The 23,432-nt window shown below is 37.3% G+C and overlaps 2 protein-coding genes and 1 long non-coding RNA gene across 3 annotated transcripts; 2 read left to right on the top strand and 1 right to left on the bottom strand.

The window, feature by feature from the left end:
* The first annotated feature begins 7,668 nt into the window (after positions 1-7,668).
* LOC113662684 (epithelial cell adhesion molecule-like) lies at positions 7,669-10,993 on the top strand. The gene is made up of 8 exons (XM_027177754.2): positions 7,669-7,897; positions 8,812-9,052; positions 9,137-9,202; positions 9,311-9,371; positions 9,558-9,656; positions 9,744-9,941; positions 10,531-10,575; positions 10,782-10,993. Exons 1-8 carry the CDS (start codon positions 7,837-7,839, stop codon positions 10,803-10,805), a joined length of 795 nt encoding a protein of 264 aa, XP_027033555.1. The 5' UTR covers positions 7,669-7,836; the 3' UTR covers positions 10,806-10,993.
* LOC113662685 lies at positions 8,255-11,877 on the bottom strand. Its single transcript, XR_007143649.1, has 3 exons — positions 11,502-11,877; positions 9,719-9,967; positions 8,255-9,236 (listed from the first exon to the last, which is right to left on the bottom strand). It is a non-coding gene; the product is annotated as an uncharacterized LOC113662685 (long non-coding RNA).
* A 585-nt stretch (positions 11,878-12,462) lies between these two features.
* msh2 (mutS homolog 2 (E. coli)) lies at positions 12,463-22,086 on the top strand. The gene is made up of 16 exons (XM_027177752.2): positions 12,463-12,764; positions 13,449-13,603; positions 14,247-14,534; positions 14,633-14,779; positions 15,122-15,271; positions 15,739-15,872; positions 16,950-17,149; positions 17,372-17,481; positions 17,577-17,700; positions 18,172-18,322; positions 18,402-18,499; positions 18,588-18,833; positions 19,861-20,065; positions 20,260-20,507; positions 21,462-21,631; positions 21,755-22,086. Exons 1-16 carry the CDS (start codon positions 12,557-12,559, stop codon positions 21,935-21,937), a joined length of 2,817 nt encoding a protein of 938 aa, XP_027033553.2. The 5' UTR covers positions 12,463-12,556; the 3' UTR covers positions 21,938-22,086.
* The last annotated feature ends 1,346 nt before the right edge of the window (positions 22,087-23,432 follow it).

Raw genomic sequence — 23,432 nt, forward strand, 5'->3', positions numbered from 1 at the left:
CTGTGACTCAAAAATAGGTCAGAAGCAAAAGAAAGAGGGGGTGAAGAATAACTTGCCCTGTGATTTACATGAGAGAGAAAGACAGAGGGAGCACAGATAAGATGAGGTTAATGCAGGATTAAAACGAGTCAGTTCATAGCAAAGAAACCAACATTTAACCCCTTAAAATCTTGTATTATTTATTAGTTATGAGAGTGTGAGTAAAATGTAAAATGGGTTAGAATGGGTGTGTGCTGCTGGAACATTTTTATAATCTGATAAAATGACATTTTTATTTATAAACCATAATCTGTGATTTTCTTGAATCACATCTAGGAACTCTAGGTTTTTAGTTTAGCTCATTCTTCACCTGATAAATTTGTCTGGTATTTTATTCACATTGTCGTATACTATTTTACATATTAACGCTCCCTGTGTAATGCCACGTCGACTTTCTAATTAATGTTCGGTAATCAAAACTACGTTATTGCGCTCATGTATAAGAATAAATTAATCCAGTCCTACATGTTTTCAGCTTCAACAAATGGCAGAACTACTCTACTGATGAATAAGTAATCACAACAGTTTCTTAAATACTATCTTGGCTACTATCTGAAGAACTAGCCAATGCTCACTTTAGTAACATACACTATATGGACAAAGGTATTGGGCTGCAAATCTTAATTATTGAATTACTGAACGGAGTTTCAGTCAAGACCACGTAAATTCACAGTGCAGGGTCCATGGTGTGTATAAGTTGTCAAAACCTTGCTGTTTTCATAGTAGAAGAACTTCAAACTTCCACTGGCATTAATATCAGAACACAAACTGTGCAGCGGGAACTTTATAGAATGAGTTTCCATGGCCAAGCAGCTGCATGCAAGCCACACGTCAATAAGAACACTGCCAAGTGTGTGGTGTAAAGCAAGCCGCTACTGGACTCTGGAGCAGTGGAAATGTGTTCTGTAGAGAGATGAATCATGCTTCTCTGTTTGCAGTCTGATGCTTGAGTCTGGGTTTGGTGGATGTCTGGAGAATGTTACCTGCCTGATTGCATTGTACCATCTGTAAAGATTGGTGGAGGAGGGGTAATGATATGGGGTTGTTTCCTTGGAGTTGATCTGTGCTACTTACTTCCAGTGAACTGAAATGGTAATGCTTTAACACTAAAAGATGTTTTGGACAATGCTATGTTTCCACCTTTGTGGGAACAGTTAGTCGTAGCTATATAATAATGTATTTAGAATGTGTGATATCATAAAAGTTCCTCTAAGAATAATGGACACTCATCCCAATACTTTTGTCCATAGAGTGTATCTGTTAAAATATGTAAGAGGTCACCACATGCCATATTCAACCACCATCCCTTCTGATTTCTCTTTGAGCCTTTATATGAGACAATTTGCACATTGGTCTACAAATGAAACTCAAAACATTAGTGTCTAGTTCTTTTCTGCAGGTGTAAATGTGCCAGTGTGTTCCTTCTGAATAATCACACAGACATGCTGACATAAATATATGGAATCTCACTCTGTTATATCTATCCCAGTTCTAAAATGTCTTTAAGGCATAATTTCCAAATATCATAATGTTATAATGACCGTGAGTATTTTAGATAATAACTGAAGTGACACTGTTTTTTTTTCCATAAGAGATAAGGACAACCTGATAAAGTACCACATCACATTATGACGCTACTAATGAACAGTTTAACAATAGTTTTCAAGGAAATTTGAATTTATTGCTGAGGATTTATAAGCTACTAAACCATTACTTTTTTTTTACTGGGCAATCAGACAGTATTCATTAGTAACTAAACTTTAATATGCTGCTAGTAATTTGTTTCTGCTAGTCCCTGCATATTTATCTAGGAGTTATTACAATGCATTGTAAAGTATTAATTATTTATGCTGAAATGGGGTGACACTGATAAAGTACATCCACAAAACTGAGTTGAAAGAAACAGTAGAGGACATTTAAGACTTTGCCTGAAGTCAATGCATCTATGCACAAATTAGCCTCAGCAGGGAGTAACATTAAAACCATTCTTGACCAGAGTAGGTCTGGAAATATCACTGTGCAGCAGTTTTTGAATGTCACACCCTTGTGGTGTGACATGCAGTTCCTCATTTAATAGCGTATAAGCTCAACAGTTATCGTAATGTGTTGTGTAAGTTTTAAGTACTGCCTTTAATGTTTATGTAACAACCAAAAGATTATCCTTCTGTTTCATTATTTCATCCCTGACTGTGTTTGTCTATTACTTGCATCACTGTTTGTAGAACCGAACTGCATTTTAGGGTTGACAGTAAAGTCTCTTTAAATGACTGCCAAAACTCTCCTTACTAGACTGGAAGATTACTATATATATCACATTTTTTAAAGAAGACTTCCTTTATTCACTTTGCTCTGCACAAATTAGTGAGAAAAGGCAAAATCTGGCCCTAAATCTTAACTCTGCTTTGCTCTTCTAATCATAAGCTTGGCATTTTTATTCAGGCCCTCTGTCTTTGGGATGGTCCTTTACTGTAATACAATTATTAATGGATTAATGCTTTTATGCAGCTTCAATGCAGACCATGACCCTCATTACCACATGTGGCACTGTAGAAAAAGACATTCTGCTCTCCAAGGAGGTCAGTCCATTTCTCTGCAGCTTTCAGCTTCCTTTCATGCAGAAAAGCATCTGACTCTCACTCTCTCTCTTTCTCTAACAGCTGTGTACACAATATCCCACTTTATAGACCCACACCAAGAGGCCCTAATCGGCTCTTATTGCTGCTATAATCACTCCTATGTGATGCTCAGTAATACAAAAAAAATAGAGACTGAGAGAGAGAGAGAGAGAGAGAGAGAGAAAGAGAGAGAGAGAGAGAGAAGGGAGGTGGATACTAAAATGCGTGTGGTTGTCTGTGTCATGTATGCTGTTCCTCTCACTCTTTATGCTTTATGAACAGTGTTAACATTCAGTCCTCCCACCCTTTAGCACTCAGAACTCAGAAAACATATCCAAGGCCTCTGGCATCTTTCTCTCTCTCTCTCTCTCTCTCTCTCTCTCTCTCTCTCTCTCTCTCTCTCTCTCTCTCTCTCTCTCTCTCTCTCTTACTCTCTCTCTCTTAGCTCTAATTATACTGAGAAGTAGGCTGCTGTTCTAGTTCAGAGCATGCAAGTGGGTGGCCTGATTCACCATCAATGGAAGGACAGAGGGAAAATGTGAGTACATGTACACTCAAGGCCAGATGTACTAAACTGTTTGTTCCTAGCTGGAATTAGGCTGCCTTCTTTGAAGAAAAAAAAACTGACAAAGACAATTCTGCACATAACTGTCAAACGAGGCTAAATGTGCAATTTAAACACATGCATGTGGCAAGACACAAACTGCACCACTTTCACTTTCACACATATCACACAAAAAGTGGGAAGAGGACATTGTACTACAGTTGCATGTGGTTTTGTCTGCTTCCCAACCCAAGTGTAAATTTGATTATGTGTTGCTTAGAACATCACGGGTACTGTTTTTCTGCAGATGGTTTGCCAGTGTGAGCTTTTTTTCATCCTCATTTTCATTTTCATGTCAAAAAGTGTAATAATAGGGTGCCATTTTAAGATCTTGGAGACAGGACAAATCAGGGAAATTACATGTGTTAATACTGGTTGTCAATTGACATTTTTTTTGTTCTGCGGATCTGGCAACCCTGTCCATGGCACATATGTCTGGAAGGCAATCATCATTTTTCCTCAGATCTAACAAAGAAATTCAACACAATAAGGAGCATTCTTGTTACATTTTTTGAAGCCACAGTCATTTACATGAAAAAAGCATGCACTATAATTAAAACATTTCTATATGTTTATTCTGTACACATGGGCTTTTTCATTAAAATCAGTTAGCAACCAAATGATATATTATTAGCTGCATTATTTCCATCAGCACTGTGCACATGTTCCTGTTTGCACGTTATATTTGTTACTGAGCTTGCACTTTTGTTTTTTTCTTTTGGACAGCAAATGCTCAGAGGCACAGTCTACATAATGCCTTAAATTAAATGTACATTTCATTGTGTGACTGCATCATTCATTAATCATTGTGTCCATTGACATGTTTGTTACTGCCTACAGTTTATTTCTGGACTGGTTTTTAGGTGAGGGGTAAAGTTAGGCCAGTTTTAACAGGTGCCAGTAGTAACACTATCAATTGCTCCAATCAGCAATAAGCTTCAGTAGTGAAACTCACTCTGCACATGCTCAGTATCACCCTCTAGCTGCCTGTAAAGGAACAGCAGCTTAATCACAGATCTGAAGAATTTATCAAACATTTTTTTCCTCAAAGTATTTACTACCAAAAAAAAAAAGAGATTCACTTTAACTATTATTGTTATTGTTATTATTTTTTAATAGTTATTTATTTATTTATTTTTTATTTAAGGATTGCCCAAAGATGAGACTTAAAACCCCAAGCACAGCGGATAAAACAGCTGTTATTCATATGATTGATGTATTTTATACAGTGTTTAATACTCATGCAGTCAATTAAAAATTTTACATTTTAGCAAAATAACGTGCTTTTTCATGTGCAAACTTTGTAAAACTACATGAGTTCTCTGCTCTGCTGTACGATTTCAAAAATAAATTGTATGCAACCTTAAGATATTAACATGAAAACGGTGTATATTAAGATATTATGAGTCGTTATCAGATACCTGCCTATCATGTGTTTACAAAATGGAACTTTGAGTTATTTTGCCCATACGATACACAAAAAAGTGACAGATATTACAACTCCCCCAATCATAGTATGAATCTGCACAAATGATTAGCATGTAATCATAGCATGTTATCTTTAAGGTAAAACTAGGTTTTTAATTACTGACTGTAGCCCAGAATACACAGTGTTCTGATATTCCTTATATGTTTGTACAATACAACACCCACTATCATTTCAGTGTCACTGCAGTGTTCAGAAAAGTCCAGTACAAAAATAATATCTGGACAAAGATGGCTATAGGGTGGCTGCTTCACCTTGAGAAACAGGGTGGGTGAGGATGACAAATGCATAGTAATTGTAGATACAAGGGAGCTACATGTGCCTAAAGTGTATATACACATATGCGTCATTGTGTGTGTGTGTGTGTGTGTGTGTGTGTGTGTGTGTGTGTGTGTGTGTGTGTGTGTGTGTGTGTGTGTGTGTGTGTGTGTGTGTGTGTGTCTGAGTAAGCCTTAACAGTAGTTATACAAGATTTTAGTCTACATTTTCTGCTTGGCTTGTCTAGTTGTCTTTTCTCTGCATGCCCCTCTTTATTTCTCTCTCCCTTTCTTCATATGCACACATTTACCAAGATGTTTACAAAGCCACAAATCTAATTCCATCATTAGCGGTTGCCCAGCAACACAGTCTCCTAAATGATCATCTTATCAGGCTTATCTGAAACTGAGCACTTTCAAAGTGAGATTCTAATTATCGTCTTGAACAGTTTTGAGAAACCGTGACCTGTTCAGACAGTAAGCTCTTCCTGTATCAGATAATCAGCACACTCCTTCTCACAACCATTTCAGATCCTAACAGCATCCCCATTTCACACCTCCCATCCTCACAGGAAGAGAGTCAGAGCAGAATTTAGAAAGTCCAATATTTTTAAAAGGAAAATTTTCCTAGTGTTTAAGTTAAGAAAGAAATGGGGGAAGAGAGAAGAAAGAGAGGGTGAGAAAAAAAAGAGAGATAGAAAGAGAACATTGGCAACATGTTTACTTGCATAACCATGAGTAGCTTTCAGCGAGGCTGAGACTACGGTTGCCAAGCAACGGCATCCGTGCAGCAGCTGCATTGCGCCATGGAGTTGGGAATATTGTGTGTGAAGTTGATCTTTTTTCCCCTCCCCCATAAACCCCCAGGACATTTCATTACAAAAGGTGTGTCTCTGATCTCAACACAACGGAAGTCACGTGTAACTCATGATTAAAGTCTTTTTCTTTCTTTTTTAATGTGAAATTCTGAGCACTTTTAAAATAGAGCAAATCTCAAACCTAAACAAACCCTCGCACACATACACCTACACATGTATATGCATAGTTCAACAGAGCCACAGATCCAGCAGGCTGTCTAGATAGTAGATTTGCTGACTCACTGCTTGTTTGGTGAAGCTATGGGGGATAGAGAGTGAGGGGAGACTATAATTCATATAAGACTATCTCTAACTGTTTGTTGCTTTTCTAAAATCCACAGTAAATTGAAATCGATCTCATATATTTTTAATAATTACAAAATTTAATACCAAAGTGCACACAATTTAGCATATAAGCAAATGCTGCAGCTCATCTCTTCTCTGCAGCAGTGTCTGCAAATACACTCCAGTATGATGTTCTACCTGTAACTTATGAAGCAGCACTGACACCAACTGGTCATGAAGATGAATGCCAGGTCACATATACAGAGACACAAGCAAGGGTGTCTGTGTGTGGTTGTGCCCTGTGATGTTAGCACTTTGTCCCCCATCTTGCCCTGAGTCCCCTGGGATAGAATCCAGGCTACCATTTGACCCTTGTAGGAGAGGAAAATGGATGGATGGATGGATGGATGGATGGATGGATGGATGGATGGATGGATGGATGGAGGATGATGTTATGATTATTTCTTGATTATCTTTTAATGGATATGAAGATGATAGCATAGTAACTTAGCGAGTAGCATTGCCGTTTCAGTGCTCTAGGGTCCCTGTCTCAATGAGAATGTATGGTTACATTCTCCCCTGTCTGCGTAGGCTTTCTCTGGATTCTTTAGTTTTCTTTCCACCTTCAAAAACATTCTGGTAGACGAACTGATTACACTAAATTGCTGCAGAACAGACATCCATCAGGTTCCAAAGTGCATTCCTATTTAAGTATTTCAGAAATTGATTTTCATGCACATCATTGGCCAGATACAGTAGGATACAGAAGGATACAGTAACTCAAACAACCACTTCTTACTAATGTGGTGATATGAAAAGCATCTAAGACCAAGTTGAACCTTGAGCAAGATACCTTGAGATACCTTTTCCTATAAAAACAGAAGACCACGTTAGGTTCCACTCCTGTCAGTCAAGAGCAAAAATTCTAGGCTACAGTGGGTACATGGGTATATTGTTCATGGAAATATAACAGTTGAAGATCAGTAGGATTGGAAAAAACTAGTGTTCAAGACTGTGTACAGTGTTTATGCACATAAACAGATAGAGGTATACAATGTGCTTGTGCTGTTTAAGAAATGTTTAAGAAATTAAATTATTTGATGATGATGATGATGATGATGATGATGATGATGATGATGAGGTCACATAATGAAAGTTATTCAATACAGAAATCCAAAATTTCCTCAAATTTCCTCAAAAAGAGTCCTCAAATATGTTTTCATCTTGTGACTGATTTGATGTACAAATACTGAGGCTGCCCTGAAAATGAAGACAGACAAAACAAAGCAACAAATTACAGAGAGTGGCAGGTTCATAGCTGCAGTTTCTCCACTTTAAATCCTTCAGACCAAAGACAACTTGTTTATTAACTTTCTTTTTTTTTTTTTTTAAATGGGACCTAAATAAGAATCGTGCAAAATCGACAGGAAATATTTGACTGGTCTTGAACTACCGTTAATGGGTAGGTCTGTTGAATAAATTTAAGCATTTCCTCTCTCTGTTGCCTCACTTCTGAAAAACAATAACCTGAAGGCATACTTTTCCTTGTATTTTTTATCCAGACATGCATTTTAAATCAGACTAGCAGCAGAAGCAGAGTAGAACAGGTTTGTTTAGATTGTCAGGAATAACTCAGGGTCCAGCAGGTCACAGCAACAATTGAGTAAAAGCAAGCTTTTTTTTTTTTAGTAACATGATTTCTGGTGTGAGCATAATGCTTTGTTTGATCTTCATTTTTGGATCATCTTATGCTTGTAAGTAGCCAATTTGCTTTGTTTTTTTTTTTTTGTTTTAAAATGCCACTATTCTAGAGCTAAACCTTGTTGGCTTCTGATATATTGTTACTTCATTTTGATGGAAATTAAGAACTTAAGTATATAGAGTGTACAGAACACATTTGTTGTTGTTGGTTTTTTTTGTCACAATAGGACATTATTATAAGCTAGAACATAACCAGGGCTTGAAAAGACATTAACAATCATAAAATATTTCTTCTTGTTCTTCACTTGACCTCAGTTTATTGTTTCGTGCATCGAGCCTATGCTGGACCACATGTGACAAATCTTTATGTGAATGTTAAATCACTGTTAGTAAAGGGGAAAAACAAATACTTTGACTTTTTTGCATTGTATTTGGCAGTGCAAACGTTTGTATACCCTTAAAGCATAGTGAAGAATTTATTGATCACACTGTACAATAACAGCAAATGAATAATCAGCCACTAATACATGAATTAATGCTTAGTTAATTATGCCCTAATGATGAGGTAGTGTATGTACTAATCACAAACTAATAAAGAGCTAATCTTGAGTCTTATGAATTCATCTAAACTTTAGTTTGTGTTTAGTACATGAACAACTCTAAACATTTTTCTGGCCATATGTTTGATCACTGACAAGTTATTCAGTTCAGGTCAACAGACCGAAGACTGTTAAAACCTAGATTTGTTTTGTGCTTGATTATGGCCTTACAGGACACACCCACACTTCATCTTGAACGTTTGTCTGCAGATTATTTGTATAACTGATTTCCCTAGGTAGAACAGGTTTTCTGTAAAACATGGGGGATGCAAACTTTTGCCATTGTACATATTTAAATACAGCCTTCAACCATTTCAAGAGCTTAAAGTCTGTTGGTGACTTGACCTTCAATCTGTCCTCTATGGCAGTGATTCCAAAATGCTTCCAGGTGAAAGCAGAAGTCTACCACTCTCAGCTGTTCTCAGAGAATAATATAACAGCTCTGACTGATGATGAAGGGCTTTATGATCCAGAGTGTCAACCCAATGGACTCTTCAAGGCCAAGCAGTGCAATAGCAGTGATGTGTGCTGGTGTGTAGACAGTGCAGGTGTGCGTCAATCTGACAACGGTGACAGAAACCTTCAGTGTGAGGAGTTAGTTCTGCCAAAGTCAGTATAAATATAACCTGTCAGTCTGAAATATTAGTATAAAATGATTGAATCTAAAATACTTAGCATTGTCTTCTTCTACAGCTGGGTACGTATTGAGATGAAGCACAAGAAGACCAGCAACCTCTTGGCGCTTTCCCAGTTGCAGAGGTAATTTGATGATTTCTCCTTAATTGTGGCCTTTCTGGATATATAGTTAATTATAAACAACTTCATTAATTCATTTCTAGTGATTGGAATCTGGTTACTTATTTACAGGGCTATTAGCACTGCTATTCAGGAACCAGATCCAAATGTGGATAGTAAAACTGAAGTCAAGGTGAGGCTGAATTAAAGTACACATTTATATCTTCCTTTTTAATCCAGCAATTCATTAGTAGATATCTATACTTGGTCATCAAACTCATATGTGGGCCTTCACTCCAAATTGCTGTCACAAAGTTGCAGAACATTTCCACCTGGTTATCTATATATAAAAAGTATGCAATTTATTTCCCTGGCGTAGTATAATGTTGATGCTCGTCTCATCACCATTGAGGTGAGGAAAAATCGTGATGATCAGAAAAAGAAGGAGTCTCTGTTGGCCTACTACATGGGGAAAGATGTAAGAAAGACATATTTACAAATTTGAACTAATACATGCACTTCAGTTCTGTTGTTACTTACCAAAATAATTATTATTTCCCACAAGGTTGTAGTGCAGTCACTCTTCAGTGACCAACTTAAGTTTGAACCATCATTCGAAGGGGAAAAACTGGAGATTGAGAGCATCATAGTTTATTATGTGGATGAGAAAGAACCCAAACATAGCATGCAAATGTTCACTACAGGCCTTCTGATTGTCACTGGTGTGTTCATCCTGGCAGCTTGTCTTGGGATCCTCATTCTGGTCAGTTCTCATACAGCGATAATGTTCTGTATTGATAGATGACAGGGAAATATTTATACCATTTGTGTAAATTGATGTAGAGAGAGTTATAGTCAAGAAATTAAATGTTCTTAATTTGGATTATATTATATGTCATTATGTTCCAGGTTGTTTTTTACATAACAGTCAGTGGATATGGAGAACATTAGTAAAATATATATATATATAAAACTATGTGTAACTATGAAATAAATGGAGAAGCCTTTCCCCACAACAACCAAACACTTGGAAATTGACAGAAGGCATACAGGGGGAAAAAGTCTGTGATAGCAAGAACCTTTTAGATTTGGCACAAGGTGCTAAATTTGGTGGAACATAAATGTTGTGTGAGAACATAATCCAATCAAGGTGAAACATGTTGGTATTAACAAAACTACAAAACTACAAAATAGAAAACTTTGAGGTGGTTGAATACTTATATAATCCACTGTATTGCCTTAAAGTATATTTGATTTCTTCTGAGTGGCTTGTGTTAGTTTGCAGTTACTGTAATACTCAGTGTTACAGGAATCCAAAGTTTACTGACCATCTTACTTTCTTCCTGATTTAGCTCTTGATCAGAAAACAAAAGAGGGGCCAATATGCAAAAGCTCAGGTGAGCTACTGATGCCATATTTTATAGACATTCTGTAATCTAATCTGTTAGAATTCCAAACACCTTAATACACATTTTAATGATCTCATAACTTCTTTGGAGATATGTTATGTTAGGATCTGTCATGTGTCAGGTTTGGAATTCTATGAAGATTAACCCTGTGTTGGGTCAAAGACAAAAATGGACATGTTAAAATTTCTTTGCAGACTTGTGAAATGGAGGAGATTTAGGTACTATTCTGGATTTCCAGATGATGGAAACTGATGCTACAACAAAACACCTGATGATTATTAATACATAAATTGTTTATGATTTTACATTTATGCTCTTGTCACTGCTTCTCTTTTTCTCTTTCTATTCTGTTGAGAAATATATTTAAAGTTAATCCTTTCAAATAAAGTTCTTTATTGTACTGATATTGGATAGACTTTGAGTATTTAATGTTGCACACCATCATCGTCACTGCCATCATCATCAACAGTATTATAATATTAGTATTATAAATATAAAAAAACTTGCCATAAATCCCATTGAGAATTGCTTAGTTTCAAGAATAAAGGCTTTCTGTTAGAGTCTGGCCTACAGTAGAGACAACCAATATAGCTGTATAGTTTTTGTTTCAGTCATGACCATTAAAAAATAATGCAGTCTGTATCATGACTGTAACATATTTACTCGTGTATCTGTTTAATAGTATGATTATATCATATCATCACTGTTGGTTAAAGGCAGTTTTTATAAAAGATTGGTTTACAATAAAATAACAATCCAATCTTTTATCAAAACTGACTTCTTGTACTGTAGAGATTAATGGACATTGAATTGTCTGTTTACATTTATGTTGTTAAATGCAGTGGTCTGTAAACCAGACCTCGACATTAAAAGGCCCTACAATGCTAACATCTTGTGGCTTTCTATGAACTCACATGGACAGTTGTTCATTCATTCATTCAGGCAGTCATCTTTGGTAACTCCTTTTTCCTGGTCACTGGTAATCTGGCAAACAGCCAGGTACACACCCTGGATTGGATGTCAGTCACTTGTGTGGAACCAGGCATACACATTCACATCTTGGGGCAATTTTACTTTCACCTGCTGGCATGATTTTGGGTGCTTCAAAGTAACCAGAGAACCTGGAGGATAACTCTAAAGCAGCAATGTGACCCACTGTGAAAGTGTGTGTGTATGTGTGTGTGAGATAACTCTAAAGCAGCAATGTGACCCACTGTGAAAGTGTGTGTGTATGTGTGTGTGAAATAACTCTAAAGCAGCAATGTGACCCACTGTGAAAGTGCGAGTGTGTGTGTTTATATATATATATATATATATATATATATATATATATATATATATATATATATATATATATATAAACACACACACTATATATATATATATATATATATATATATATATATATATATATATATATATATATATATATATATATATAAACACACACACTCGCACTTTCACAGTGGGTCACATTGCTGCTATATATATATATATATATATATATATATATATATATATATATATATATATATATAAACACACACACTATATATATATATATATATATATATATATATATATATATATATATATATATATATATATATATATATTCTGTTTCCAGTGAATTTTGTATAAAAAACATAGAGCCCGTTAATAACTAATATTTCAGGTTATTTGGATTTGCTTGTGATAAAAACATTAAAAACGCCAGGGCCAAAATATACAGTTGCTTAATTAGGATGTATTAATCTCTCAGTTTTCACTGTCTCTCATTACTCAAGAATAAAGTTCCGTATATAATTACCACTTATATAACCCCTTTTCCCCACTCAGAGTAATTAAAGACAAAGAAAACCGTTAAAACGAAGACAAACGGTCATGTTGTGGGTTTCTACAGGAACCTCGACCTGCCTGTGATGACGTGTTTCCGGAGCTGGTGCTGTCGGTGGCGGGAGATTCCAGCATGGCCGTTCAACCAAAACAGAACTTGTGCATGGACAGTGTGTCCGAAAGCGGCTTCCTAAACTTTTATTTTTCCATGCCGGAAAAACCGGACACTACGGTTAGAATATTTGACCGCAGCGATTACTACACCGTGCATGGAAAAGATGCGAGCTTTGCGGCAAAAGAAGTCTTTAAGACCAATGGAGTTATTAAAATGCTCGGTGCAGGTGGGTATGGCTAGGCTAGGCTAGGCTGATCTGATCTGGGTAGAGAAATGTAAGTCTTATCGTTTACTTTGCTTAAGTCACCAACCGAAAGTGTTCCAGTAAACACAATTATATTATCGGGTTCCTCTAAAGCTCGTTATGGAGATGTTTATGTGCGTGATTCGCTCATTTAGCTCTCATATTACTTAGCAGGATGTACACTCACTATAGGGCCAATAGTATGTGAACACTTAGTCATCAAACCCGTATGTTCAACCTCACCAGACTGTTGATCGAAAAGCACACAATACACACAAAGTCGCATTACAATTTCCCTTGAGTGGAATTAAGGAGCCCAAATTTGTTCCAGCATCTCAACGCCCATGTGCACAAAGTGAGAGCTGTGAAAGCTTGTTGACTGAACACCTAAAGATGAAAGGACACCACCCCATATTTGCTCACTTATTCTCTTATGGCTAAATGAGCACAAATCCCTGCAGCCATGCTCCAAAATCTAATGGAAAGATTACCTTAACGTCACACTGCCAGTAAAATATAGTTCCACACATATGTGCAGTTTTAATTATATGACTGTAATTTTAGACACAAGCTGATATTGTTTTATGGTTTTGCCAAAAAACTTTGCTGGATAAAGTTCAATGTGTTTTTTTTCCACACTGAAATGGCTGTTTATGTGAAATCCAGGCAGCAGGAGGCTGGAGAGTGTGGTGCTCAGTAAGATGAACTTTGAGGCGTTTGTGAGAGACTTGCTGTTGGTCAGGCAGTACCGTGTGGAAGTGTACAGGAATAAGACGGGAAGCAAGAGCAGCAAAGATCATGACTGGCAAATAGCCTACAAGGTAAAGTGACTCTGAAATTTGCCTAGACACCTAGTCCAGCTTTTATCTTCATGACTGGGCTTGAAGTTAACACCTAACCACCTACAATACAGTTTTCTACAGGCATATGTTCCATTTTACCATATAACCTTATAGTTAGGCTCAGTCAGTGTATGAATATATACACGTACACATACAAAAAATTGTATCTGTGATCACTATACATTTTCTCTATTTCTAGCAATTTATCCAGTACTTCAGATATGGACATATCAGAATGAGTGCAAAGATTGTGAAAAATCGGTGGGAAATAATATTAAGGTTAAAAAAACAAACAAACAGGAAGCTCAAATATGGCTTTGCTTATGATTACCCAAAAAACAAGCTAATCTTTTAATTCATTGTTTTATGAACACTTGTGATCATCTCATTCTCTTCTACACACTGTTACTTTTTTTACACGCTTTTTTTACACGCTGTAATGAGTAATAGAATGAGTTTTCTACATTTTAAATGTATATAGATACATTAAGGGATATTTTATGTTCACTAAAATATAATAAAAATATTGGGTCCATAGTAGTATATGCTTCTGTGTATTTTAGCTTATTTTTATGCATGTTTTTTAGTGTTTCATCTCAGTGTAAAGGAATGTGTGTTTTAGGCCTCTCCAGGAAACCTGACCCAGTTTGAGGAGGTTCTGTTTGGTAGCGGAGGAGGTTTAGGGGAGGGGGCTGCTGGAGTGGTCGGGATCCGCATTGGAACAGGAAGTGATGGACAGCGTGTCGTGGGTGTTGGGTATGTTGACAGCATACTCCGAAAGCTTGGGGTGTGCGAGTTTCCAGATAACGACCAGTTTTCCAATCTGGAAGCTCTCCTTGTGCAGATTGGACCCAAAGAGTGTGTGCTTCCTGCTGGAGATACAGCAGGAGATCTGGGTAAACTAAGAGAGGTATCTACAGTGGGAATTTTGATGTAATGATTTGATTTTGTGTGTGACATTGAATGAGAACCAAAAAGTGATGTGGTGCTTTTTGTTTTTTTCTTCAGGTGGTGCAGCGTGGAGGTATTCTTTTCTCAGACAGGAAGAAGGCAGAGTTTACAACCAAAGACATAGTTCAGGATCTGAACCGTTTACTGAAGGCTCAGAAGGGAGAGACAGTATCTAGTGCTGCACTCCCAGAGATGGAGAAACAGGTGATTTGTAGACATTTTAATTTCTCGGGAATAAGCACTGTTTATACAGCACACGATGTGAGGTTCTCACTTGGATTAGTAGAACAGAATAGTTTAGATTTAGCTCTGCAAAATGATACGGATCAGTAAACATTTTCTGTTTAAAGTTACTTATTCCTTCTCAGTTGACAGGTTATTAGTAGATTATTTTAAATAGTACAGAAATCAATATTTTTCCTGTTGGATGCAGAAATGCACAGGGTTTTTTAGTTAGTTATTTTTAGGTTCTGACATTTCAGCACTGCCAAACCATACATAATGCTAAAATAATTGATTCATAATTGATTTTTTTTTCCCGGATAGATTGCTATGTCTTCTTTGGCTGCGGTCATCAAGTATCTGGAGCTCCTTTCTGACGAGGCCAACTTCAGTTCCTACAAAATGACCACATTTGACCTCAGCCAGTACATGCGGCTCGACAACGCTGCTGTGAAAGCGCTTAACCTCTTCCAAGTGAGATACTTCCTGTAGTTGAATATAATATCTGAGCTTTTACATTTATTATGCAAATGTATGTTTTCCTGTGTAAGTAGGGCTAATTGTTGTATTCTAAATTATCACGTTTCCTTTATGGTACCTCTGTGTAATCTGCATTTCAGAAATATTATCATTAGTGTCTTTTGAAACATATTTTGTTTTTGTGACTTTTTTGACATTTTCCTCTTAAATCAAAGAGGAAATGGAATTTCCAATATAAACCCAACAACAGTTCTGTGAAAGTGTGCAAGGTTTTTGTCTTTAGCATTATTTTTGTAAAATTCTATTCATGAAGGAGAAAGAGTAGAGTAAATGAATAGAATTTTACAAAAATAATGTAATTATTAAATCCACCAATCCACCCTGAATGAGACATCACAAGCTGTATGACCAGCATGTGAATATGGTCAATACCTTTGACTGATTACTTTTTTCCCTCCTAGGCTTCCTCTGATGATCCCACAGGTACACACTCCCTGGCAGGACTTTTGAACAAGTGCCGCACACCTCAGGGCCAACGACTGGTCAGTCAGTGGCTTAAACAACCTCTAATGGACAAAAACAAGATTGAGGAAAGGTGAGACTATTGTGATCCCTCCTTCATTTACAGATAAATAAACATGGACGAAAATCAAAATTTGGAGTGGACAGGTTTATTAGTTCCTCTACAGAGTGGAGCGTCAGTGTTACTGAATCAGAATAAGACGTGCATGAGTTCGAGTATGCCATGGCATGAGTTTCAGTGCAAAGATGAAGTATAATCAAACATTCTGAAATACCTGACTGTGTGGAGATTTGTACACCAGTTTCGTGGTGGTAATTACTTCTGCCTTGTGTTTATAAATGGTCTTGCATTTCTGATTACATTTCTGATTCTGAAACATCATTCTTATTGAGTAAGGGGTGAAATATGAACATATATATGCATATATTAGGGCTGGGCAAGTTAACACGTTTTTATCGCGTTAACGCATTAATTAATTAACGCCGACAATTAGTTTATCGCGCGTTAACGTACTTTTTATTTTGAAATTCCGTTGCTCACTGTGTTTGAATACACATAGATAGACTGGGTCACAGGAGGGGTGGGATGTTTATCAGTAGGCTGCTGGCTGCTTGGGATGAGCGTCAAACTTGGTCAAACTTTAGCCTAACATCAGTACAGTTGGTTATGTTTAATTAATTAAAAAAATATAAGGTACACACAAACATTTAACATGGTGTGAAGACATCCTGTTGTTTTTTTTTTAGCAAGGATCCCAGTGAGAATTTCTATTACACTGGGATTAAAACATTTGTCCCAGATATGGAAATTATTTCAGCACTTTTTTATATATATATATATTCCCAAACCTTCTTTGTCTAGCAGAAATAAGCAATATGTATTTAAATTTATGGTATTTGGCAGATGTCCTTATTCAAAGGGCCTTACTGACGTGTTATATAAGTCAGGGTCTAAAAATACTCTCAAGCGTGAACCCTGTTAGAGAGAAAATGGTATGAATTGATACAGCAACAAACCTGTACAAGTTGAGAAGCTTAATTCATGACTTCCTGTACGCAGTGTACTACTAATTACAGAAAACTATAATAAACTATACCTATACACCATACTGTGCTGTTTTGATGTACATTGGTAAACTCTTTTCCTCAGGCTAGACCTTGTGGAGTGTTTTGTGGAGGACTCCGAGCTGAGACAGAGCTGCCACGAGGACCTGCTGCGTCGGTTGCCCGACATGAATCGCTTAGCTAAAAAATTTCAGCGTCAGAACGCCAATCTGCAGGACTGTTATCGTGTCTACCAGGCTGTGGGTCAGCTGCCAGGCCTGGTGCTGGCCCTAGAGAGACATTCTGGTGCGACCCTGGTGAAATTATATCTAGTGTTCTGTTCACAAAAAGATGACTCACAACATTGCTTTGTTGACAATATTTGGTATAGTTTTCTTCAGTTTAGATTTTCTATAGATTTAGAATAAATAAATGCGACTAGTAGCAGATTTTAACAACTCTGTAATCTCTGTTTAAAGTGTGTATTGGAGTTTAATATCTCCTTCCATTCCTACTGACCACTGACAGGCAAACATCAAGTCCTGTTGAACGCAGCGTTCATTACACCCTTCAATGACCTCGTCTCTGATTTCTCCAAGTTTCAGGAGATGATCGAAACGACGCTGGACATGAACCAGGTCAGCCGGATTTCTCCTTTATCTCTGCTGTACAGTACAAGGTCATTTTTTTCCTTCATGATTATTCTGTTAATGCTATTTGTGTCTATTTATAGATTGAGCACCATGAATTTCTGGTAAAACCCTCCTTTGACCCCACACTGAGTGAACTGAGGGAGGACATGGACAAGCTGGAGAAAAGCATGCAGGCAGCTTTAAACAGTGCAGCCCGAGAGCTTAGTACGAAGGAATCTACCATGATTTATCGTTGTCTCTTTTAGATAAAGACTACACTAGATGATCTAAACATTTTAAGTTATTTGATTTTACAGAAAACTGCAAGTTTATAACACATTTTTGTTAAAAATGTAAACCGTTCTGTCGATTTTATAAATGTAATTTTGTTTAAGTCCAGTTCAGTCTGCTTTATTTTTTATTATTAAGAGCTACATTTAGATGCATTTATGGTATTTGGCAGGTGCTCTTATCCAGGGCGACTTACATTTTTTACCTCATTTTTATACAACTTTTCATACGGGCAACATTGGAAGCTTGGTGGACCTGGGATTTGAGCTCACAACCTTTCGATCCGTAGACCAATGCCTAAAATCACAAGGCTACCACCTACCATCCCCAAATGATTCAGAAAGTTCTTTTTTTTTTTTTTTTTTTTTTTTTTTGCTTCGCTTCATTCCTTCTTCTGTGCTGTAGGTTTGGATGCAGGCAAAACAATAAAGCTGGAATCCAATGCACAGATAGGATACTACTTCCGTGTGACCTGCAAAGAGGAGAAAACCCTGCGCAACAATAAGAAATTCACAACCTTGGATGTGCAAAAGAACGGCGTGCGTTTCACCAACAGGTTAGACTAGTTCAGTGTGATGGGATGAACTGGTTTCAGTGTGCGATAACAGAAAGGTGATGTTTTAACTGCTTTTCAGTAAGCTGAGCTCTTTGAATGAGGAGTACACCAAAAACAGGGAAGAGTATGAGGAGGCTCAGAATGCCATTGTTAAAGAGATCATCAGCATCGCTGCTGGTAAAGAGCATGTCTGTCTTTTAAAGCCTTTTGTTAGTCTGAATGACCACTGATAGGGTCATGTATCAATGTTGTGCTTGATCTACAGGCTATGTGGACCCACTGCAGACCTTGAATGATGTGATTGCACAGTTGGATGCAGTGGTGAGCTTTGCAGTTGTGTCCCATGCTGCCCCTGTGCCCTATGTGAGGCCGACGATACTGGAGAAAGGGAGCGGCAGGTTAATCCTGAAGGGTGCACGTCATCCTTGTGTGGAAGCCCAGGACGACGTGGCCTTTATTCCCAATGATGTGACCTTCACTAAAGGAAAGGAGATGTTTCACATCATTACAGGTACGATGTTGTCTCACTGTTCTTGGAAAAAATCAATTTCATGGTTCTTTGGAGCTGAAGAGTAGGATGGGGAAGCAGGCCATTAAAGGGAGGCTTAATTTACACCAGCTGACATTAGATAAATCTTACAAACATATCAAAAGCTTGTACAGGCTTTATAAGGCACAAAGATGTTTAGATTAAAGTCTCATTAATGGACTTCTGTTATATTGCATTCCTTTATTCCAGTGTAAATATGTGGTAGCCTAGTGGTTAGGCTGTTGTCTTACCAATTGGAAGGTTGTGAGTTTGAATCAAAGGTCCACCAGGGTGCCACTGCTGGGCCCCTGAGCAAGGCCCTTAACCCTCAATTGCTCAGTTGTAAAAAAAAAAACTTAGATGAAATGTAAGTCGCTCTGGATAAGGGCATCTGCTATATGCTGGAAATGTAATTACAGTTTGCATACATGGTATAATTTCATTCCCAGCCTGTTTTTGTAGGGTTCTTTTGTGCTTTTTCAGTTAAAGCAGAGGTCGAATTAAACGCAAATAAATTGTGACCAGCAGAAAAGCCAGTTTTGTGAAATGGACAAGGATGCAGGATATAAAATACATACTTTTACCTCTGGTAGGAGTTGCTTTCTCTTTTACATAAACGTTATATGACAGATCTTTAACCTGTGCATTCAAAGGCCTCGGTCAAGTAAGCTAAAAGAAACCAAGAAGACAGGATTGTCGTTTTGATTGGCTAAAAAAAGTGATTTTATTAAGTAGACACATAGATGAGGAAATGTAGCTGTTTCATCTGCTGAGAAGTGCATAGTGTTTGCTTTATTTTCTATTTTTCTGAGCAGTGCTGGCACCTTTAGTTCAGGGGTGTGTAGGGAAACACAGAAATTTTTGGAAATTGCAGCCTGATGCTACAGTATATATACTGTGTAATGGGGGACCTCATACATACACTATAGTTTATAGTTTATCACACACACTCACAAAACGTCATAAAAAACGTTTAACACCCACTGTGCATTTCAACACTTCCCTGTAGGTCCAAACATGGGTGGGAAATCCACCTACATTCGTCAGGTGGGTGTGATTGTGCTGATGGCGCAGGTTGGCTGCTTTGTGCCATGTGATGAAGCGGAGGTGAGTGTGGTCGACAGCCTGCTGGCCCGTGTTGGTGCAGGGGACAGCCAGATTAAAGGAGTGTCCACATTTATGGCTGAGATGCTTGAGACAGCGTCTATTTTACGGTCAGTAATTCTGATCTTTAAGCAACATTTTTATTATTAACCACTTACAGAACAATGTGTTACATTTATCCCATTAGAACAATTTCAGAAACCACTTTATAGACAAGTCGATGAATATTGACATTAAGCATTGATGTGTTCTTGTGGGTAAATGTATGTTAAATCTTCATGTTTTTTCATCTTTTAAACATCAGTTCTGCCACTGAGGACTCTCTGATCATAATTGATGAACTGGGGAGAGGGACTTCCACATATGATGGCTTTGGCTTGGCTTGGGCCATCTCTGAGTACATTGCCACACGCCTGAAATCTTTCTGCCTGTTTGCCACACACTTCCATGAGCTGACCGCTTTAGCACAACAAGTGTCTACTGTGAACAACCTCCATGTCACTGCACTGACCACAGACAACACTCTCACCATGCTCTACAGGGTGAAACCCGGTCAGTCGCTTTTGATTGTATGAGGGCGAAAGGTGAACGTGGTTTGCATGTATCCGTCATATTTAATATGAAATTCAACACTACACGTTAAAACTGGCTTTAATTGATAATGTGATTACAGTGGCCCTTTTTTCATAATACCTATCACTGTGTGCAAGATGATGCCAAGATATTTGAATTCTAAACCAAACTGTATGATTGCTCGGTCAGATTATTTGATTAAGATTCTCTAATGATGGTCCATTAGCATATTGCGTTTACAGTTTTTCACTACCAGCTACCATTTTACATTCATTTTCACTACCATATTTGTGACACTGCTGCGAGTTTTATGGCATCCTACGCTGTCCTTCGATGCCACCCTTTTTTATAGACTAACTTTGAGACACCACTGTGAGATTTTAATGACAAAATTCTGAACTAGATCTTTGTTGCTTGCTGTCTTTGGTCACAGTAACACTCAATTGTCTGCCGGGGAGCTTGTCACATTATGATCTCAGCTCAAGGCTAGAGATTTCTTTTATAGTGTTTGTTTTTATCTGCAGCAGCAACAAAAAGCAAGGCTTTTTCAGGTATTAAAATGTGTAGATGCCAAATGTAAATATTTTATTACGATTTTAGAGTATAATAGTATGTCTAGTAATACAATTTTTTATAATAGGGTTTTAAAATAGTATTGTAAAAGACATATTCTTCAATAATGGCTTACAGATAAGTTATATAATATAGTACAGCAAAATATAGAGGATTTTGTCGTTTTGTTGCTGGCTTTCTAATTGTGTAGTTTTTGTGTTATTTTAATCTTTTGTCTTGTAGGAAATTACAAATTATACAACCCTAATGTATAGTGGCAACAAATTTTCACTTCTTTCTCTCCCCCAAATCCCCCCCCCCCCCCTTTTGTCTTTGCCCTGTGTGTCTTGTGTGTTTAATACTCGGATGTGCCGATATCAGGTGTGTGTGACCAGAGCTTTGGGATTCACGTGGCTGAGCTGGCTAACTTCCCCAAGCATGTCATTTCTTATGCTCGGGAAAAGGCTTTGGAGCTTGAGGAGTTTCAGGATGTGTCTAGAGAAGATCAGGATGCTGGACCTGAAGCTAAAAAGCGTTGCTTGGAGAAAAAAGTGAGACAATCGGAGTGTGCACATATTGCCTTTATTTTTCATACATGCGCTGTAATTTATTGGATGCTCTGCAAAACCTCAGACACATTTCTGTTTATTTCCTCCTGTTGATTCACCAAATAGGATGGTGAGAAGATTATTGAGGATTTCTTGGGAAAGGTGAAGGCTCTGCCTGTCCAGGATATGACTGATGAGGCTATCAAAGCGGAGCTACGCAAACTAAAGGCTGAGGTGGTCGTCCACAACAACTCCTTTGTTAATGACATAGTTGCACGTATTGAGAATGCAAAAACTACATTGGCATAAAGCTTGATGCTTGTAAGAAATGCATTTCTTGTGTATTTCCCTTCCATGTGTAATAATACTCTAAGATTTACCTATAGCATAAACTTGTTTTAGAGTTATGTCCTTTTGCATTTCATTGTTTTTCCTAATAAACGACTGTATTCTGCCTATTTGTGTTTGTTGCTTCCTTCAAACAGAATTTGTACCAGAATATTCCTGGTGGATTTTTATGTTAGGAAATTTTTGGTTGTCTTAGAAGGTTTTGTTCATGTTCGCTCCAACGATTCTGCATTGTAGAGAAAAATAAATCAAGGAAATTTTGCCATCTAGTGGGTGAATCATATATCAGAGAACTGGATGCAGTGTGACCCTGACCAGGATAAAGCACTTACAGAAGATGAATAAACAAAATTGCCCTCTTGATTTATTTGTGTCATTAGGCACGTTTTATCATAAGAAGAAAACTATGTAAAATTTGTGCCAGGATATTGATCTTTGTAAAGATCCGTTTTAATATGTAGATTTAATGCTAAAGTTAATTTGAATTATGTAATAGGACTAAAATATATTTCAGTTGTATTAAATTAATTATATGGATTTATTGTTTGTTATTATTATTATAGGAAAGTGCACAAAATCCTACTGAGTGAGAATTTACAAATATTCCATACTATATGAAGAGGGGCATGATGTCTTAATGATTAGCTTTAGAGATTGAATGTTCTCCCTGTGCTTCAGGGGTTTAGTACTCTGCTGTGGCATCTCTAAATTGTATGTGTGATTGTGCCCTGAAATTATTTGGCCCCCCATCCATGGTTTCCCCACCTTGTGTCCCCTGGGATAGACTTCAGGTTACCTGTGACCCTGTGCAATATGAGCACTAGAGAAAGTAGATGCACAGGTGGATACCATTTACAAGTTTTTTCTTCCATGCACACGTACATCTGGGTTTGAAACTGGCTTAACTAGCTTAGTGGTTAAGGTGTTGGACTACTAGCTGTAAGTTTGAACATAAATTGAAAAAGTAAATGTTTAAAGGCATTCTTGAAACCTCCCGGGCACAGTATAAATATTCTGTCAATGTAATATACACTACTGCATCTAAAGACTATATTCTCTTATTTTCTGTAGTAATAAAGTCTCACTAATACATTTCCTGTATCTTGGTTTGTTGTACAGTACATGCAAAACAATCTTATCATAGTGCCGAAAGTTTAATAAAGCCATCTGAGATCATCTTTAAAAGGTCTTGAGTTTATCAGGACAATCAAACAACTCTGTAAAGGTTTTTTATTTCACAAGCCGATCATTTCTGACTTGGACCACAATTATTTATTTTAAAAACACAGACACTAATGTAAAATGTACTGTATCCTCATATAAAATATGCTGATGACTTTATGCAGGCTTGCAGATTTTACTTAATATGTGGCATTGTTTAATGTGCTGGAGGTTTTTGGATTCAACTCAATTTCAGCCCAAAAGATCCTCAGTCTGATCCACCGATACTCAAAGC

The sequence above is a fragment of the Tachysurus fulvidraco genome, chromosome 8 (assembly GCF_022655615.1).
Source record: "Tachysurus fulvidraco isolate hzauxx_2018 chromosome 8, HZAU_PFXX_2.0, whole genome shotgun sequence".
Lineage (NCBI taxonomy): Eukaryota > Metazoa > Chordata > Actinopteri > Siluriformes > Bagridae > Tachysurus > Tachysurus fulvidraco.

Bases quoted from the DNA above. Each gene is read 5' to 3' on its own strand.
- LOC113662684 (XM_027177754.2), top strand. From the start codon at position 7,837: ATGATTTCTGGTGTGAGCATAATGCTTTGTTTGATCTTCATTTTTGGA. The intron at 9,053-9,136 runs GTCAGTATAAAT...CTTCTTCTACAG, and splicing joins GAGGAGTTAGTTCTGCCAAA to CTGGGTACGTATTGAGATGA. The intron at 10,576-10,781 runs GTGAGCTACTGA...ATTTCTTTGCAG, and splicing joins GCCAATATGCAAAAGCTCAG to ACTTGTGAAATGGAGGAGAT.
- msh2 (XM_027177752.2), top strand. From the start codon at position 12,557: ATGGCCGTTCAACCAAAACAGAACTTGTGCATGGACAGTGTGTCCGAA. The intron at 12,765-13,448 runs GTGGGTATGGCT...TGTGAAATCCAG, and splicing joins TATTAAAATGCTCGGTGCAG to GCAGCAGGAGGCTGGAGAGT. The intron at 18,834-19,860 runs GTACGATGTTGT...ACTTCCCTGTAG, and splicing joins GATGTTTCACATCATTACAG to GTCCAAACATGGGTGGGAAA.